We start from the raw sequence: 19,968 nt of genomic DNA, 5'->3' as shown, positions 1-19,968 counted from the left end.
TGTGCATCACTAACAGTTGTCTATCAAAATTGGTAAAATAATGGCTGCTTGAAGGGGTATGAACTAAAAATCACTGTTGATCAGCCAAAGCTCAGAATGCTTCAGCTAATAATCAATCATTGAACAAATATTAATCTTTGAATTATTCCAATGATAAAGTCTTAAAATTATTTAATAATTACACTCTTGGTACACAGATTTGCATGACTGGTGTTATCATACTACTGTTTCAGGAATCTGCGCAATAAATCTAGTAAGGCTGGAGTTGACCTATGTTGTAAATCGTCGCTGGGGTGACAAGACCTTGTATCTGCAATTTTGGTGAAAATGACTTTTTTTGATTAATAGTAAAATTATGGGTGAAGTGATGTCCTGTCCAAATCCCAACTGTCTTACTCCAAATATGAAGCTACCATGGCATGTCAAAGGAAAGGCTATCCCATTCGCTATAGTGCTTTGGCTGCCATGTTTGTTGGCTCTCCTGAACATTTGACATTTTGTAGATACGAGGTCTTGTCGCCCCAGCGACGAAATAATCCTAGGTTTATCGTAAAAATGTGGCCTGTAAGAATCACTCTACATGCTCCAAGCTAACTGTGCAATGTCAGCCTTATTGATGACTTGCCACAGGTGATGTTTGAAAGTAATGAGTCACTTTGCAATCCTACTAAACATGCATACATAGTTTGATGGTTATCACACCCGTCAGTATATGAATACTTTTGGTCCACAATTAGCTTGCGATGGCACTTAAAAACACTCAACACACACGCATAAATACATACATACATTCACACAAAAGAAAAAAAAAATCACAAATACTAGCATACGCTCTTGCAACATTTCGCACGACTTACAGACAATATACTGAATAGAGTTGATTCAAGGTGCTTGAGATGTGCATTCACACTATGCAATATAAGCTTTTAGTCTCACCACAGTCAATATTACTGATGGTCTGCTTAGGCCTATAGGTGTGCTTATTGCTGTACTCATGCTTTATACATACTAAAGTGGAATCGTGTGACGTACATAGGAGCATGCTTTACTATTCCATAACTTATAGTGACTCAAAGTGACATGGAGTTTTCTCACATTAGTCAATATTTCTCCTCTGCAATGAACATTTTCACCACACATTAAAACCTGAACAGGTTCTATCCAGTTGCCAAAACCAATGCACACTTTAGAATGTTAAGTTTCATGAGGTAACATACTTCATATCATGGTTTGTAGAAAAGCTATTTGTTAATCTAGTCACTAGTCAGCAGGTCTATAACTAACTAAATGGAGAAAGCATACTTTGATATAAACACTACACTTGTAGGCACATGTCAAGACTTAGACCATCAAAACTTGATGATTGAAGTGGAAAGATCTGATCTATGAGGTTCAAGGTTTAATCACTGGAACGGCATTACAAAGGCACACAATTAACCTTATGTCACTGAGTAAGACCATTGTTTATGTAGAGAACATTCAGCTGTATCATTACATCCCAACTTCAACCAGGACTTCTTAATTGTCTTCAAACAGATAGAGTGACCTGGTTATTATTTCTTCACAGGTCTGGTACACAGACTACAGGGTGCACTGCACACACTGAGTTCAACATCACCCTTACAATTTTGTATGTCGACTCCTCATCTAACAATATTTCCGTGTTACACAGCTCAGTTTTATGAATCACTGTCATATTGCTAGCAATGAAAAGTGAATGTCATGTGATATCATGACGTAAGAAGGTGGAAGGAAAGGGAAATGCTGAGTTTATGACTGATAGGGTCAAAGGTCAGCAAACTCTCTTGTACACATGGCTGTCAGTCTCTCCACTAGATCAGGGATTAGATATCCATGGCTCCTCAGGATTAGGTGAAGGACCTCAGGTTTATAGTACTCTGGAGAGATAGTGACTACCTTGATGGTTAGTGTGTCTTCCTTACGATGGTTGGACGGCAAGTTTTTAGGATAAAGGATTTCCTAGAAGTGACCTGAGCCGATGCACACCATAGGGCGCTAGTCTCTGGCTTGTTGCACCATCAGACATGCAGCGTTGGCTTTCACTGAATCCATGGAGCACATTATATCTTGTCACAGGAATAGACACCATTGCATCTTACAGGCAGCATGGATTCTACTCAGTACTAGTCTCTATTCAGACTCTATCTACCAATATGCCCTGTGCTATACAATAGGAGGCAGGAATTGTGAAGCAGGTTTAGTGTCCACTTTGCTTGACTTCCCACCATCCATCACTGGCTTCTCATCCTCCTCCTCTCCCTCTACGCCTTTTTCTGTGTCTTCAACTTCCAGGACCTCCATAGAGGGCGCTTTATCTTCTGCCAAGAGTGGCTTGACCTGTATAGGTGATAAAAAATAATGGGAAGGAAATATGATATAACAAGATCTACAGATGTCTCAAAATAGTGCTTTACCACAAGCTGTAGGGGTTGCAGACTTAATGGAGGGATATTGAAAAACAAAGCAAGATATACGATGATATGCCCTGTGTGATGAAATTAAGCACTGTAAAACATCAAGTGTCACTTGTTAAGGCGTGATGTATAGTTCAATGACTGGTAAAGCTTACTGAATGTTGGATGAAAACAATTGATAACTTTAGTTAGTGGGACTGCAATACAACAGACAGTAAGATTCAAACATTCCTACAGTATCTATATGAGAGATAACTTTGCATAATTCACAAAAGTTTCATGCACACGAAAATTGGCTCCAATATTCACAAAAGTTTCACGCCACAAATGTTTCTGGTTTTACAGTACCTGCTGTTCAGAGACTTTTATATGTGATAAGAATTATATACATGCATAACAAAAACTGCTCAGAGTCAAAGTTTGATTAACAATTTATCACTCCCCCAACTGTCACATCTTATCTTAGTCTCTACAGGCTTAAGATTTAAAGAGTACCTGGAATAAGAAAGGGTAGTTCTTAACTCTTTATGTGGCATGGTGGAAACCCCCTGTGTGCCACGTTATTCTGAGACACAGAGGTAGTCATGCATTGAGAAAGAATTCTGTTTTTCTGATTAAAAACTTCTACAAATTTCTGTTAAGCTAGTATGGATATAATAGTGAGCAAGTTAAAGCTGAATGTCAAACTTTGCTTCGATATTATTGTATGACAAATCTACTTTCAATTCTTCTTTTGAACAACCAGCTGCTACATTACGGTAAAGGTATGACTTTTGCACATAAAACTGTGACAGAAACTTAGAATGTACACGCAAATCTAGCTGGGAATAGCGCTTGATAGTCAATCACCACATAGAATGCAAGCCGTGTGTGAGAGGAACAAAAGCGCGAGAAACGCTTTCATTGTACCGCGGGATTAGCGATTTATCGATCGGTTTTGGCGGCTTTGTTTGTCGAGCAGAATATGCGAAGTTGGCACGCTGTCGACTGAGTCGGACGTGTGAACATGGCACATAAAGAGTTAAAAACAGTGACATGAGAGAGTGTAAGAGATGGCTAACCTTATTAACAGGTTTCTCAGTGGTCAGCTCCACGTTGCCTGGCTGGATGGGGGGCATGATGAAGGCACTGTCTCCTTTCCTTACGGTGGATTTCTCACGGGTCACTTTGAGAGAATTCTTCCCTACTGGTGATCCTGGCTTGTCTGTCAGGGGAACAAGATTACATAACATTCACTCACCTGATATATAATAATTATATATCATATAAGCATGCATGCCTTCAGACATCTATCTCTATGTAGGGTAAATTGTATTACTAACATATGAAGAAACAAAAAACATGATGGATAGTTAGCACTATCTTTGGTTCAATGTCATCCTCCCCACAAATGTGAAATTTGCTCTGGGAAACATAATAATTTCGTTTGTGATGAGTTTAGTTTAGATGAAGTATGTAAAACTGTTGGATAACAGATAAGACTACATCAACGAGCAGAAAAAAAAAAAAGTTAGCTGTTGTAAAAGTCTATTCTTTGCAGTTTGGGTTTATTTCGAACATTGCACTATTCCAACATAATGGATAAAAGAAAAAAAAAGATAAGAACATACATCCTATCAACGTGAAAAATTTGTATCCACTTTATATGAAACTTGTCACAGCCTATGTGAACAGTCTACATTGGTGGTAAGCATAATATGGTTGTACAGAAAGTTAAAAGACAAAGACGGAAAGAAGGAAAAAAAGAATTAAAGCCATACCAGCTTTATCTTTGCTTGATTTGCTCTGTTTATCTTTTGCACTACCAGCTGCACCTTCAGTCTCCCTGGCTGAGCGCTTGACTTGCTTTCCTTTCCCATTGACGGCAGGTAGCTGGATGACCCCTGACCCTTGATCATTGTTCTCCTGTCTAGCTTCTGATTGGTCTGCCTGTGTGTCCATCGTTGCTTGCTGGTGATGCAGACTTGGCTTGTTTCTATGGTGATGGTGGTTGGAGGTGTTGTTGGAATGTCGATGTTTGTCTTTTGACTTGTGAGGGAGCCCTTCTTGAATGAAGGTGTGTTGCATGGCTTGGTCTGGGGTGAGTCTCTGTGAGGGGTCCCACCTGTGGAAGGGGTCAAATGAAAAGTGAACAATGTCTCCTTGTTCCATCTCAAGCATGTAAGTCTCTCAGATCATTATGCATATGTCATGCTAATAACATATCATTTGTTTTTTGAAAATTTCCTATTATGCAGTTTAACCCTAAAAAGACTGGGGGGGGGCCTTAAAGGCCCCCCCCCTCGACATTTCGCGCGATTACTCTGCAACACCCAATGCTCTCACCGCGATGCTCTATGACTTTTTTCTTTCGAGTTTCCCGCACATTTTGACACCAAATTTGTGATGCCCGGGGGTACGGTTCTGAAGTTACATAACTTTTTGTACATGCTCGCGAGACCAAAAATGGCTCAAAAATGTGATTTTGTGTACAAAGTCAATACAAATTGAGTTTTTTCACATTGTTTATATAAATATGCTTATTTTTACTCTCAATGGCTAAAATTAATTTGTTTTAGTAGAATTATGCTTCAAAAAGGGTCTGCCACAAATTTTGCTGGAAAAAACAACAAAAACAAAAGTTCGAAAAAACAAAGAAATACATAAGAAATTCATAAAAAATAAAATAAATAAGAAATCAATTTTGATACCGATTTTTTTTTCAAGTACATTTGCTAAGAATGCCACAAAGAATATTTAGACCAAAAATGAGCACTTTTGGAGCTTTATTTATTGATTTAGATCAAAAAGTCTGATTTCTCGCATAAATTAGCTTAATTAATCAAAATAAAATAAAAGAAGACCATTTTGGAAAATTTAAATATACGATCTTGTAGATTACATCGCACACTACCATTGTGCAAATTTCCGCGGCGATCGCGCGATCCACGGCCGAGATCTTAAGGGGGGGCCCATTAGGCCCCCCCCCAGTCTTTCGAGCTACCAAAATAGCCCAGTCTTTTTAGGGTTAAATTAACCCTCATGTTTATTGTTATGCTTTGTACGGTACCAAGAAATTCTGTATAACTGAATTTGATTTAAATTTCAGTGTTAAAAGCTGGCCTTTTGTTCTTTCACTGAGCAAAGCTTGGCTCACCCTAAGCCACTTATTTCTCAAGTTGTTAAATTCAGAAGCAATTGAGCACGTACCAATGCTTGTAGATGTCAATGGCCTGGCTTTCAAATACTGAACCATGTTTTTATGGTTAATTGCTTCTATCACTTTACATACTACAACGGTCAGACATTCTTTCCCTTCAAATGATTCTATTTGACTCACTCTAGACATCTCTTGATGAAGTCTAGAAAGTTTGAGTCTCCCGTCTTGATGGCATAGCCAAGGTCCTTGGTGTTTGGTTGCCGTTTCTTGCCCTTACTGTTCGTGATACATCTTGGGTTGCCTCTTGAGTCTGTAGCAAAGAGAAGACAGCAACGCTCAGTGTGCAAACATCTCACATGAACCCTCACATAATGCCACCATGTTTAAGGCTTTAACCCGTTGAGGACGGACTGATTTTGCTTTAACACGCATTTCCTATAGACACCTGCCCAGGTATTCTCGGGACTCATCTTCAACAGGTTAAGCTAAGACTGGATGTAGGATGCTATGGGGCCAGAGAATGAGGTCTAAACCATGGAGCTGAAGACCAGTAATTTCTATCCAGGGTGCAATATTCACTGGGAGAGGAGAAGGTGTACATGAGGTTTGTGAGCTAGAAACAGATTTACTGGTGGCTGGAAACAGCAGCAGTGTCTATATGAACTCTTGATGACAACTAAACAGGAAATATCCTTGTTATAAAACAGAAGCAATGTTGATGGAGATGTAATACAGTGGTGTCTTACACCAACATCAAAATATGAGCTATTGATGTGTGTGTGTGTGTTTGTGTGTGTGATGTCAGGAGAGATTTAAAGAGTCTTACCAAAGAACAGTCTTCTCCTTTGAGCCTCTTCTATGATGTGAGGTGGTGGCAGTCCAAAGATCTGGTGTGATGGAGAGAGAGAGAGATTATGGTTTGTTATCTTCCTAACCATCAGTGTATGCATCATTATCCGAGGTAACAAGCACAGATGTACAACATATTTACAGAACAACATTGTCAGTACAAGAGCACTAAATGATTCAACTTTCATTACACATGCACTACGACATCACTATGGTACAACGTCTAAATCTACTCTGTGTATTCTCTTGGCCACAGCTGGCACCATTCTGGCCTTAGTTTATCCCTATGGGCCAGTAGAAAGAAAGAGCAGCTTGAGGCCTAGACCTGGATGGCTGTATTTACTGTGTGAGTCCTGGTAAAAACTGAGCCAGAGTCTTTTGGCCCCTTTCACACTAGTCACTCAGGAATCACCATGGAGATTCAACAGGGGATCAAACGTAGAAAACCCATGAAGAATTTCTGTCACACTAGCCAATGAGCTCCCGCTTAAATCTCTCTCGTTCGATCTTCTGCAGTGCCAGTACATGTTATGGCGCATGAACAAAATGGCCTGTAAATAAGACTTTGTTAGTATGCCGACCTTCGCTTTTTACCAGGAGTTTACCCATGATGCTTTTCATGCTACCACATCACCTGGAAGTTCACAGGGACACTTAGAGTTCACCAGGGATGGTTCATGGGTGAGATTTATGAAAAGTCACCTGGCATTTTACATGGGATTTTAACACTCATGATGCCTTTCACACTAGAGCATCACCTGGGAGTTCCTAGGAGATCTCAGGTGAAATTAGTTATGTGTGAAAGGGGTATGACACTGATGAGTGGAAGGTGTCTTACCTCCATGATACATGCTAGCTGTTCCACCTCATTCTCCCCAGGGAAGAGAGGATAGCCTGTGTAGAGTTCAGCCAGGATACAACCAAAGCTCCACATATCAATGGGTAAGCCATAGGGGAGACCGAGGATGACCTCAGGGGACCGGTAGAAGCGAGACTGGATGTATGTGTACACTGCAGACAGGTGGAGAAATGTGCAGGAAATCTTCAAATATTGTATCTTTGCTTCATGGAATCAGGAAACATAATGTAAATTTTTTTCATGATTACTTGATATGACATATTTATTCATACAATGTGCAAGAACTTTGTACATTGCAGCACAATAGCTCCAATTATTGATATAAAATTATGGTTACATGTTTGATATGATGAAACAATCGATTTCTTGGCACAATAATAGTGTTTCAATTGTAGAGCCCAACATAGATTTGAAACAAACCATAAAACATTCATATTGAAAAGTGAAAAGAAATGAAAACATTGAACATTAGGCTTGCTCTTCTCACCTCTTTGATGCTCGTAGCAACTTGAGCCAAAGTCAATGACCTTTATTGAACTTTGACCTTTTTGTCTGAGTAGAATGTTTTCAGGTTTGAGGTCACAGTGGATGATGCGTTCTTTGTGTAGCATACGTAGGCACTGGAGCAGGGAGAAAGCAAAGCGTCGGATGAGGGCCACGCTGAACCCCTGGAAATTGTTCTTCTTGATCAGTTCATACAGGTTCATTCTGGGGAGAAAGAAGAGCCAAGAATCAAATGGGGTACTGGACTGGATGTATTCCATTTCAAGAATGACAATACAACTTACATACTGATCCCTGGTGTCTATCTCTACATAGAGATTACTTCATGAAGTGTGCAGGTACAGAAAAGAAAAGAAAAGAAACAGAGTGAGAGGAAAAATGAAGACGTTTCTTCCTCTCTCCTAACAACACAAGCATTCAAAAACATCTGGCACTGTAGTATTTGTTACATCAGTAAAGCTTATTAACAGTTCTATTGTGCACAGCCTAATCATGACTGTTATCATAAAACAAGCCAACTCACTGAGGTACTCCACTATCAACACCATAATATATCTACTCGGGAAACACATTGCATTACTATCACTGTGTTGTCTACTCACCCTAAGAGTTCAAAGGTGATACATAAATGATTCCTGAAGTAGAAGTATTCCCTCATGTGGATGACATTGTGTGAGTTGTCTCTGTCCTTTCTCCTCAGTGCATCCAGGATTTTCACTTCTATCAATGCTTGGTGGTGAAACCTAGCAACAAACAAAAAAGTAACATGCAAGACATACTTTATAGACATGAAAACAGAGACAATGACCGGCATGAAAACTGAAATCATTTTCATCACATCATTAATGTCTGTCCTTTGGAAAACAGCTTACAATCAGTATGTTACATGTATGTATGTCCTTGCCCTCTTGGTTAACACAATTTTCTTTTGCGATCATTGCAGTAAGTTACCATAGCAACCACTAGAATGCCCTGATTGTTGGGCATGGCCTTGCCACTGTCAAGGTAACTACAATTTACACTGTAGGTTGCACTCATTGTACAGTGCTATAGAAAAATCAGAAATGTATGTCTTTCTGCGGTGTACTATTTGTTTTCTAGCAAACTCTAGCAAGATTCTGATCCTGTGAAGTGATGAGAGGCAGGAATGTCAATTTGAATGAATCTCACCAGGATGTATATATATCAAGTGTAGTACACTGAGTTTGGTTTGCAGTCAATTACAGTGACCAACATAGAGCAGCTTACTCCATGATAACCCTTGCAATGCCAATCTCTTCTCTTTTTGAACATCTATGTGTTAAGGGCTGTTTTTTTTTTCTGATATTACATGTACTTCTCATTTGAAAATAGAGTTTGGTAATGAATAATTGCCTTGTGCTCCACAAAGATACAAGCTTCTCCAAACAAGTTTTACTAATGGTAGATGGTACACATGATAATGCCATTGTATATATTTGTGACTTCTGGTCTGGAGAAACCATTTACAATCCTTTCTTTTCTTTCAGTACAGAGGAAACATGTAATAAGAGTCAACTATGAGGAATAAATCTGACAACAGCACTTTTCTCTTACCTCTTTTTATTGCGTATAATCTTGATTGCTATCATCTCTCCAAGTTTGTGATCGAAAGCTTTGACGACTTGTCCAAATGACCCTTTACCTATGACTTCAAGAATCTCGTACCTGTATGCTAAATGGTCATGTAGCACCTGTAAGAGAAAGGATTCATTTTACAGTAATCATTCAAAAAATACCTGAAGAACTGTTTCATAACCTTTGTTACAAATTAAAATATCCTATGCAAAGGAGTGGAAGGAAAATCTGAAAGTTTGACTAGTCTTAGCTATATACCTTGAAATGTGAACTTACATAACCTACTTTGAATAATATGCTGCCGTCAAATCTGAAAATAGTACTAGAAATAGTCTTTGAATCTCAGACTAACTTTATACAAATTACTGTAGTTGTGAAAACATTTTGACTAAAACTTGAACGAAGTGCACAACTGGATTTCTAAGAGATTAAAAACCTGCGATTTCTCTGGTATACATGCTAGTCATATATAGGTTAATGAGTTGTCAAACATTTGCAATTGATTGTCTACTGAAACTGGAAACTGACCTTGATGTAAGACCCATTCTCATCATCATAGCCATTGTTCTGAGATGCACCCTGCACTCCTTCAACCTTCTTGGCCTCTGCACCAAGGAACCAGACCTCTTGGTAGTCTAGGATTTCAGCTTCCTCAAAGACTGTCAACTTGTCCCTGTAGTACATCATGGCCTCTGTCAAAGGTGCACACACACACACACACACGTTTAAAAATGTGAAAACATGTATAACTAGCAACTTCCTATCGGTTTTGCACAAAGTAAGTGACAGTCATTACTAAAATAATTCATATCAACAAGTGTTCAATTCTACAATGCAAAAGCTTTCAACATTGTGGTTTGACACTAAAACTGCATGCAAAGTGTAAGCTTAGGCTAGAATGGCTATTGAAAAAGGGAAAACAGTTCCTTGCCCATCATGGTCTTGATTGTAAGACTACTTACCATTAGGTTTGAGGGGTGATCTTGTCTCTTTGCCTTCATTCTTGGTTTGCCTCTTCAACTCCTCCCTGGGTTTACAACATGACGAATTAAGATAAAAATGATATAGATTATTCAATGTATCACATGTCTGCCTTTCAAAAAGTATCATAATGAAAGTCATTTTTTTCTGAGCTGGAAATGGGCCTTGATAATGTGTACTGCAATGAACGCCATTTTGATAAAATCTGCATATCTTACCTACCACACAAACTTTGTAAAACAAATCTACAAAGACAATTTTGTATTTTAATACTGGTCAGTCAGTGCAGAGTTTATCACAAACATCCATCCACTGGGGCTCTCCACTGTGACAGCATCATTATCTGTTTCCAATCATTTGGAGGTTGTAATGGATTTAGTCATGTCTAAAAATGCTGCCCTCTTGTGTCAGGCATTAGGAATTGACTTTGCATGATAAAGGAAAGCTCAATTTCAAGGACGAAAGAATGAAGTTATACACGTGGTTATAGTCATGTTCTGGTAGAAAATTAAGATGACATAAAAAAAGGCAAATAAAGTAAGATGGTACAAACATATGACCCATTAACCATTTTTAATGTTTGGAGAGTTATGAGCAAAAGAACATGAAACAGAATGAGAAAAAGGAAAGATAGAAAGAGAGAGCAGGTAGTTGATGAGATTTTTGAAGAATGAATTGATAGAAGGTATGCCTTGGAAGTTTTGAGTGAACTCACAGCTTTGTGTTCTGCCGGTGTATTTTGAGATGATCCCCTACAGTGGTCTGGTGTATCCCTGATGACACCAAGTGGCCTTGAGTGTTGGTCAGCTGGGGTAGAGACTCACCCATGGTGCCCGCCTTGGGCCCCAGGCCCAGCTGGGGAAAGGAGCTCTGGGTGTTGGAGGTTGGTGGCAGACTGCTGGACAGTTTCTGTCAGGGCAAGAAAGAAAGAGAGAGGAAAAAATGCTTGTCAATAAATATCTATATCCCATACTTGGTAACCTGAGTAAAGCATTCACAGGTTAAGTTAGTTCCACAAAATATTATTTTTCATGAAAATTACACATTCCATCAACTTGATACTGATATATGTTAAGGGTAGTAAGAATTCCCCCTGCTTTCTGAAAGCAGTTAGTCAAGTGCTCTTTCATTACGCTAGAAAAGTGAAGGCATGTTGAATTTTCTTTATATTTTCTCTATATTGTTGTCAACACATGACATCATAAACTCTATTAGTCTCCTGATCCAGTGGTTCCAACACCAAAATTTTAATAATTCATAACTTTTGCATCGATTGTCCAATTTCCTTAAACTTTCACTAAACTTTCACTGATGTGTTCTACTCATGTTACTGCTTTCCCCCAATCCACATTGCTCTTGGGTTTTGGTTTCCTAGCAATACCACAACGAATTTGCTGCGGTAACTCTGTTTTTGAGAAAAACCTCATCTTGTTTCCCAAATAATCACTGGCTAAGAGCTCAAGAACAAAATTACTGACATCAATGGTGTATGTAATACAAAGGGTTAAGTCTCTTTCAAAGACTGTACTGTGTCCCAGTAGAAGTCTTCTTCAGAGTATACAGGTGTACATGTACAAATGTACATAGCTGTAGCTTCTTTTCTCATTTAAACTACACCATTCACAGAAATAAATAACGGTACCCACAGTAATTGGACAAATTGCAGATGGCAAAATCTGTTTTTATGAGATACATACAACTTCCTACTGGATGGGATATTAGATTGTGCTGCTAAAATGTGAGGTTCTAATCCAGCTTTGCTGAAGCCATTTTGGTACCACACTGTTAAACAAAGTCCCTTGGCACAAACAACATCATTCACTGGCCTAACTCTGCACATTTATTCTAACTTCAATTTGGATGGTTGACAAGGTAGATAGAAGACATCTCTCCATGGATGAAATCCAGACACTCCTATCTCTTGAGATGACACAATGATAGACCACTCACTACTAAGGATTCTGGGATTGATTTGAAGGCTGTTGGTATTGGGCAAACATTTTCTATCTCATACGGCTTCTCTTCTAGCCCAAACGCTGGGTAAAGGGATGTGCTGGGGATAAGTATAAAGTGTAGCAGCAAGATAATGACTAAATAATATTTAAAAAGCTACAATTTATAACAAATTAACTAGTTACAAAATATGTATTGGAAGTTCTTTTGAAAACAAAAACACACACAGGTGGAATATGAAGTTTAGTGCTTCAAAGGTGCTGGATGAGATGAGATAAAGATTCAGCATTTAACTTTTTGAAAATCAGTTTTGAAATGGCTGAGATATAAAAAAAAAAGAGTAAAACACAGCGATCCTAATAAAAGGTGGGTCCCACCTTTTATTAGGATCATTTTGTTTTGGATATCTCAGCCATTTCAAAACCAATTTTCATTAAATAACTTTGAATTCCTCTTAGAACAAGGAAAAGTAGAAATTACGCGGTGCGTAACATATGTCCCCGCCGGAAGTAGCATTTTGTAACAAAATGTGCAATATAGGTAAAAAATCAAGGTCAAAGGTCAAAGAAGTCAAAGGTCAAAATTCTGTGTAGAAGTTTTGAAGCCCTCACCTAGTGCCATCACATAAAGCAAACGGAATCGAAATCGGGTTAGAAATGGCGAAGGAGTAGCATTCTGTAGCAAAATGCACAATATAGGTCAAAAATCAAGGTCAAAGGTCAAAGAAGTCAAAGGTCAAAATTCTGTGTAGAAGTTTTGAAGCCCTCAACTAGTGCCATCATATAAAGCAAACAGAATCGAAATCGGGTTAAAAATGGCGAAGGAGTAGCATTTCGTAGCAAAATGTACAATATAGGTCAAAAATCAAGGTCAAAGGTCAAAGAAGTCAAAGGTCAAAATTCTGTGTAGAAGTTTTGAAGCCCTCACCTAGTGCCATCACATAAAGCAAACGGAATCGAAATCGGGTTAGAAATGGCGAAGGAGTAGCATTTTGTAGCAAAATGTACAATATAGGTCAAAAAATCAAGGTCAAAGGTCAAAGAAGTCAAAGGTCAAAATTCTGTGTAGAAGTTTTGAAGCCCTCACCTAGTGCCATCACATAAAGCAAACGGAATCGAAATCGGGTTAGAAATGGCGAAGGAGTAGCATTTTGTAGCAAAATGTACAATATAGGTCAAAGGTCAAGGTCAAAGGTCACGACTGAAATTCTGTGTAGAAGTTTCAAAGCTCCCATGTAGTGCTATCATATAAAGCAAACAGAATCAAAATTGGCTCATAAATGACAGAGAAGTAGCAAATTGAAGATTTTGATCACACACGGACGCACACACGGACACACGGACACACGGACGGACGGACAGACGGACGGACGGACACACGGACACACACACGTACGGAGCCCGTTTCATAGTCCCCTGCTCGAACTCGTTCGGCGGGGACAATTAAATGATCTTTCATATTTCATAACAGGTTTCTCATTATCTCAAAAAGAAAAAACATCAACAAGAAATCAGAAACCTGTAGCCCCATCTCAACTAAAACTGTACCATCCCTTTCAGCTACATGTATGTTGGTGAAGACTATTACGTCCTTGTTTTTTCAAAATGTATCAAACTGACATAAAGACATGACGTCATTATCATGTCTACTTCTGTGCCACATACAAGATTGCATGTGTACACACCTACAAGATTGCATGTGTACACACCTACAAGATTGCATGTGTACACACCTACAAATGAAGTATTGAATCAAACACTTTTATTATGTTTAAAATTAGAAAATGCTACTTAAGCCATTACAAACAATGGCCTAGAAGATAATGCACACAGTCAAAGTGTTGATTTGACTGTAAGCAATATTGCTGGATGTACACTTTTACAAAGAGTGTTGGCTCACATGAAAATTTTGATTGGTCCACACTTTCGTCAGCATCTTAGCATCGTCCAGCCAAGTGAATGAGCATATATGAGACCCCTAGATCCTTGTAGGCTAACAGGCACTTGGCCATAAACTAGGTGACTGTGCATCTCATACCCAGCTAGTAGTGGTCATATCTGTGATTTGATTATGTAAAATCCTTCATAATCTTCCAGAAGTAGGTAAATCATACCTCATCCCCATAAAACCTAATTTATGCATGATTAATATAATTGTGTTAAAAAAATATAAAAAACAAGACATTTATTGAGGTGTGAATTTTCTTCAATTTTGTTTCCCTCTACAAATGAAATGTGTATGATCACAACTACTGATCTACAACTTTAACAAACATGTTGGAAAAAGAGGCAGGCAAAATTGAAGAAAATTCACCCCGCAACCTTCACCCCTCTGTTAATATTATCTTGCTTTCCACACTTTTTTTTTTTAACATTTAATACAGCTCGGGGTAGGTCTGTGCTACATTAGGGCTGTCTGTAGCACATCTATCAGGGTGACAGCACTATTCATATCTAAACTAGATATGGTATGACAATTTAAAAGGTGGACTCTGTAGCATAGAAACTGTTTAAAAGCAAAGTAGATACTTCAAAATATTTTAGAAATGACCTGTAACTGCAAAAAACAGTACACTACTCCATAAATCAGTGTATTAATCATTGTTGGTCAAGAGATATTTGTAAAAGCAGTGCTTCGCTTTCAAAGGCTTGATGAGCCTACATACTTCAATAGCCTGTATTCTTGGCTTAGTAGGCCCAATACAATGTATTTACATTGAAATATTGACTTATTTACGCTTACCAAATATGAATAAATGCTCATTTCATTATCTTTATACAAGAGAAATGACTAGATGTAATTTTTGTGTTCATAGTAGCTATATGGAGAAACAAAAAAAAAGAATAACTGTATTTCTATTGGAGGCTTAATCTGTACCTTATAAGGACACATTACACTCCACAGGAGTATACCGATACTGTATTTTATAACAGTTAATTACAAATTAACCAATCTGAGGAAAACCTTATCGTGACTTTTAAGGATCCTACATGTACATGAGTGCATGAATCACACACAAATATAAAGGCTAGAGGCCCTAGAGGGTACAGCACAGCTGTAATCTCATATCCCATAGATACAAATATATTTTTTCCTCGAAGTAATCACTACATCAGAGGATGACTTTGAAATCCTTCATACAACGACATCAGACAGTAGAATGACAGGTGCAAACGTTGCCATGGTCAGGTTAAATTTAGAAGGAGACAACTCTTGTCTCATTGTGTAACATTGGACGTGCAGGTAATAACACTGATCATGTAACAAAAGAGCATAAAAGCCTACCTACATTTCTTAATCCACATCTTATACTATGTGTGCTAAATGTGTGGAAGGGTCCAACTTCTCTCCAACAACACATGTGAATGGGGGGGGGGGGGGGTGGAGGAAAGAGGAATCACAGAGTTTCACTGAAGAATTACCCTCAACATGTTTTGTCCATGAAGATATTATAAAGAACTAATTGGATTGAATATAATCAGCCTTTCCCTTAATAGATGAGGGTGTGAAGTACAAGCTTACACAGTGAAAAAAGAAGCTGCCTTTCTTTTTAAAACAATCTTTCTCTTTTTCTGATTATAGGATTAAATGTACCAATACTTCCTGATAGATAGAGATGCTTGCTTGTTCAATCATGCAGTGTACTTCCTGTATAAAAAAATCACTCAAAATGATTTGTACTTCCTTGCATGATAGGAAAGTAGGAAAGTAGAATCCCAACCCTTCCCTTCTATTCCTGTTTAAGATGTAACTATTTGAGTGTGCAACAATCACACCCTATCCCACAGGTTACAGGAGCCTATAAAAAGAGTTTTATACAGAATGCTACATTGTTGTCTCTCATCCTTAATGACGGGATCCAAGGAAGACCTGTGGTACCATGGATTGGTGTTTGTTAGAGTCTTGATGAGTAAATGTATGAGTACAAAGAGTTTGCCCATTTAGTCCCTACCATAGGGAATACTGTTTGTTCTCACTCACAATGGTATACAACACCTCTCTCTAATCATGTCCCAAGGTACTCAATTACCGGTACAGGTCTTGCTCAATGCATGATCACACTTTGTCAAACATAAATGGATATTTGATGTTAAAGAAGAGAACAACCATTATGTACAAGCATCATGCATCCCTTTGGTCTGTGAAAGTTTGATTTTCAGGGGCAAACTTCTCTTTACATAGATGTGAGTCCCAAGAGAGACAGCCACATACAGCCTGGAGAATCAGTGTAGCTTGCATAGCAGCAAAAAAAAAAGTAACTGAATTTGAATATATTCAAAAGATGTACAATAAAGGCAAAAGATGTACCATAAAGGCAGAAATGTTCGCGTGTGTGAAACTTGTACGAATTTCACGAGGAGCCCAGATTCATCTAGTAAAATGCAAACTAAAGTTTGTGTGTACACGGTGCATTGAACGCCAGTCACTAATTTGCAGCATGTTCTTTTGACAAACTGATGGTTTGCACAGTTTTTTGGTGAATATATTACTCTGCAGGATTAAAAAAACTTTACCAGTTGATATTTCATGACTACTCCTAATAATTTTGTTCTTTAAGAAAAATGGCCAGAGTAACTTGTTCTTCCCAGGGAAACCTTGTTTGCTGCTGTCTGCATTGGTGCCTAGGATCATACAACTTTATCCATGCATTACACTTTTATTTTCACAGGTGGATTTCAGATTACATTGCTGTGCAAATTCTGTTTTGATGGTGATTTAAAGCCATGCTTCTAACAAGAGCCAAACAGATATTGTAAAAATGAAAATTTTTGCAGCGTGGACATTTTTACAATTTCTTGCAACATGAAACTGGCTCGCACAGGAATATTTTGCTTGTGATATATGATACCATAAGATGTTGATCCTGCGGAACTAAAAATGTCCAAAATTTATCTTACCCAGCAGAGTGTGAAAATCTGCTTAAGCAAAACTTTCCTCTTTTACAATACCTCTACACATATTAGTAAGGACAAGATAACTTCAAATGTGATTTACAAGGCTAGTAAGCACTTGAAAATCTCCAGAATCTCAAGACAATCTCCTGACTCTTCCTTATATGGTAAGAATGATTTTGGAAACAATGAATGACAATTATTGGTAAACTAGCAGAACTGTTTATGGTGGCCAAGCTTATGATATCCTTTTCAAATAGCGAAGGAGTATCTTATCAAACCCGGGTATTGACCCTTTGATATGAGATGTTAGAGCACACATCCTCCCCTTACAAGGTTTGAACACATGTAATCCTTTGTATGTATCCAGCACTGGGCAGTCTACTGCAAGACTGATTTCACTAGAATCCCTGACTGGTACGATGCACATGGCTTATGATGAGTGGAAGAAACATTTCTAAGTATGCTGGGCTAGCAAGTGGAACCCTGAGTGCGAATTGAAGCATTTTAGGGTTTTAACCAGAATTTCACTCACTGCCAACAAAAGAAACATTTCTTGGAGTGATGTAATAGGATGTTAAAAAATACTCTTTTGGCTTCATGCTTTATCTGGATACTCATAAAACATTATCATTGCCAACACTGTGTCATATTTTTTCAGCACTGATTATAAGGAGAAGACTGAATATAACAGTCAGCATAATAACCATTATCCTTCAGTCCATGATATTTTATGCCGACAAATGACTTTCTATTCTTGATGCATGTATGTTATGCCCAAGATAAAATATGAACATAAACTGACAGAATGTAAGAGTTGCTATCAATGACAGACAAAGGATGAGTATTAAGAGATGAACTGAAGAATTCAAACCATTCAAGTTAAGACTACCTCCATTCATCCCCACCAGACATGGGATGAGATTGATACAGGAGGTATGATTGAGGAGTGTGTTTCAGATGCATTATTTCCCTCTTGTAAGGGAAAGCTTCAATGTGAACAAGTGATAATGGTGTTTGGTATTACCTCATTCTGAAGGGCATTTGTTCTCCTGCCTAACACTCCAATGGGCTGACTCCCTTTAGTCCCACCAGTACCGATGTGATTCTTTTCACGGGTCTGCAAATACACAAAAATGACAGAGAGAGGCACAAAGATTAATTTCATCAATACATGTGGAATGACAACTGCACATCTTGTATAAATATGTTCTGATTTTCTAACTAAAGTTTTGTCCTATCACTGACACCAGTTTTCTTTCAGCCTTCTTTAGCTTACAAATTTCTGATATGAAATTACTTTTGTGTATAAAATCATGAACATGCCCATGGCTCATGCTCATGACTAAAATCTGTAAGAGAAACTGGAATCATATTCATAAACTTGATCATGGTAACTTCAGCATATCTTGTAAATCATTTGTTCAGTTTTAACATTTTACAGGTGGAATTGTGGGCTAGAAACACTGGTAAAGAGATAGACATAGCCCCATATAACACAAAAGTGATTACATAGATACAAATTTCGGGTCTCACGATAGACTACATGTATAAACCACATGACATGTTACAGCGCAGAGAGAGTATGGCAAATAACACGTTTTGAGAGGTTGTAATTATGGTATGAACACAGCAGCCCATATACAGCTGTATTTAGTGTGCCTTTGTGAATCTGCCGGCATAATGACTTGATGCCTAAAATGTACATGTATCTCATTCAGTCAGTTAAGGTCACATGTTAGGCCGTGGCCTCATGACTTCTTCCTGTCAAACATCACAGTTTGCCTTCAAGGTTTCACAGTGCAGTAATAAAGCACAGCATACAAACAGCATCTGAGAAAAATATTGACTCTCATTTTTGTGTGTTGTGTATCATACCCTTTAAAGACAAATCATAATTCTGATATACTACAGCCTTTTCAAGAAGCTCGAGTTGAAAAATAAATACCTCTACCAAAACATCCATTCTAAACAACACAGCCCTGAATGAAAAAAAAAAAAGAGAGACAGAATTAATTTGCTCATCATCTGCTCTCTGTGACTGGTGTCTAAAAATAAACAGCAGCAGGTGCATGGTTGGCTATAAACAAGAGAGTTGAAACAAATTGACGTGGCAGAAGAGATGGTGTTACAATCAATCCATCAATCTTGATCAACTTTAGATCAACATGCTATGGTGCTTGTTCTCTACGGAGTGAATGTAAACTAGTCAGAGAGCAGACTGTGTGACACTTCAAATTAGTCTCAAGGCTTTCTTCAATTAGTCATTTATCTACACTAGTCACCAGACATATACTTGCACATTTGGACATTGGTCACTATTGAAATAATATTTAGACATGTCATGTAAAGGCAGATGTATGACTGCCTCACACAGATCATAATTTCCTATGTTGACTTGTACAAAACTTCTCAAATGACTACTACCTCTGATATCAATGTGATAGCAGGTGATGATTAACTACCTAAGATGTGGACATAGTGACTTTGTGAAATTCCTCTTTGCTAAAAAAGAGAAATGAACTGAAAGGAGACAATAGAATAGCTCAATGAAAAAGTTCAGCCGCATCAGAATGTCAGGTTAGATGCACTTATCACAGCCAGTTTAGCAGGTGGTAGAATATCTCATTGTTCTCCCAATGCCATTTTGTAATGGCACCTTTAGTGCTTTTATTGGTTATATTTAAGTTTGAGGTGAGTAGAAGTGAGAAGGACTATGAGATAAGGATTGATTATTTTGTGTCTTTTTCTGTGGTATGG

At 38.1% G+C, this 19,968-nt stretch overlaps 1 protein-coding gene across 1 annotated transcript in view; it reads right to left on the bottom strand.

Moving 5' to 3' along the window:
- Nucleotides 1-1,091: 1,091 nt before the first annotated feature.
- The window catches only part of LOC139721973 (dual specificity tyrosine-phosphorylation-regulated kinase 4-like), a 41,435-nt gene continuing 22,558 nt past the window's right edge, over nucleotides 1,092-19,968 (bottom strand). Inside the window, exons 2-14 of the mRNA XM_071633292.1 lie at nucleotides 18,236-18,328; nucleotides 11,079-11,272; nucleotides 10,345-10,409; nucleotides 9,911-10,074; nucleotides 9,362-9,498; nucleotides 8,389-8,529; nucleotides 7,770-7,990; nucleotides 7,262-7,434; nucleotides 6,401-6,461; nucleotides 5,755-5,884; nucleotides 4,196-4,539; nucleotides 3,497-3,639; nucleotides 1,092-2,358 (exon numbers count right to left, since the gene is read on the bottom strand). Coding sequence (XP_071489393.1) covers nucleotides 2,185-2,358; nucleotides 3,497-3,639; nucleotides 4,196-4,539; nucleotides 5,755-5,884; nucleotides 6,401-6,461; nucleotides 7,262-7,434; nucleotides 7,770-7,990; nucleotides 8,389-8,529; nucleotides 9,362-9,498; nucleotides 9,911-10,074; nucleotides 10,345-10,409; nucleotides 11,079-11,272; nucleotides 18,236-18,328 — 2,040 coding nt within the window. The 3' untranslated portion in view covers nucleotides 1,092-2,184. The remainder of the gene's footprint in view (nucleotides 2,359-3,496; nucleotides 3,640-4,195; nucleotides 4,540-5,754; nucleotides 5,885-6,400; nucleotides 6,462-7,261; nucleotides 7,435-7,769; nucleotides 7,991-8,388; nucleotides 8,530-9,361; nucleotides 9,499-9,910; nucleotides 10,075-10,344; nucleotides 10,410-11,078; nucleotides 11,273-18,235; nucleotides 18,329-19,968) is intronic.

This window comes from Diadema antillarum, unplaced genomic scaffold (assembly GCF_040938485.1).
Source record: "Diadema antillarum isolate AM-2024a unplaced genomic scaffold, OU_Dant_1.0 scf00000153, whole genome shotgun sequence".
In the NCBI taxonomy this organism is placed as follows: Eukaryota; Metazoa; Echinodermata; class Echinoidea; order Diadematoida; family Diadematidae; genus Diadema; species Diadema antillarum.
The sequence above is the reverse complement of the archived record's forward strand: the minus strand, read 5'-3'. Positions and strand labels throughout refer to the sequence as shown.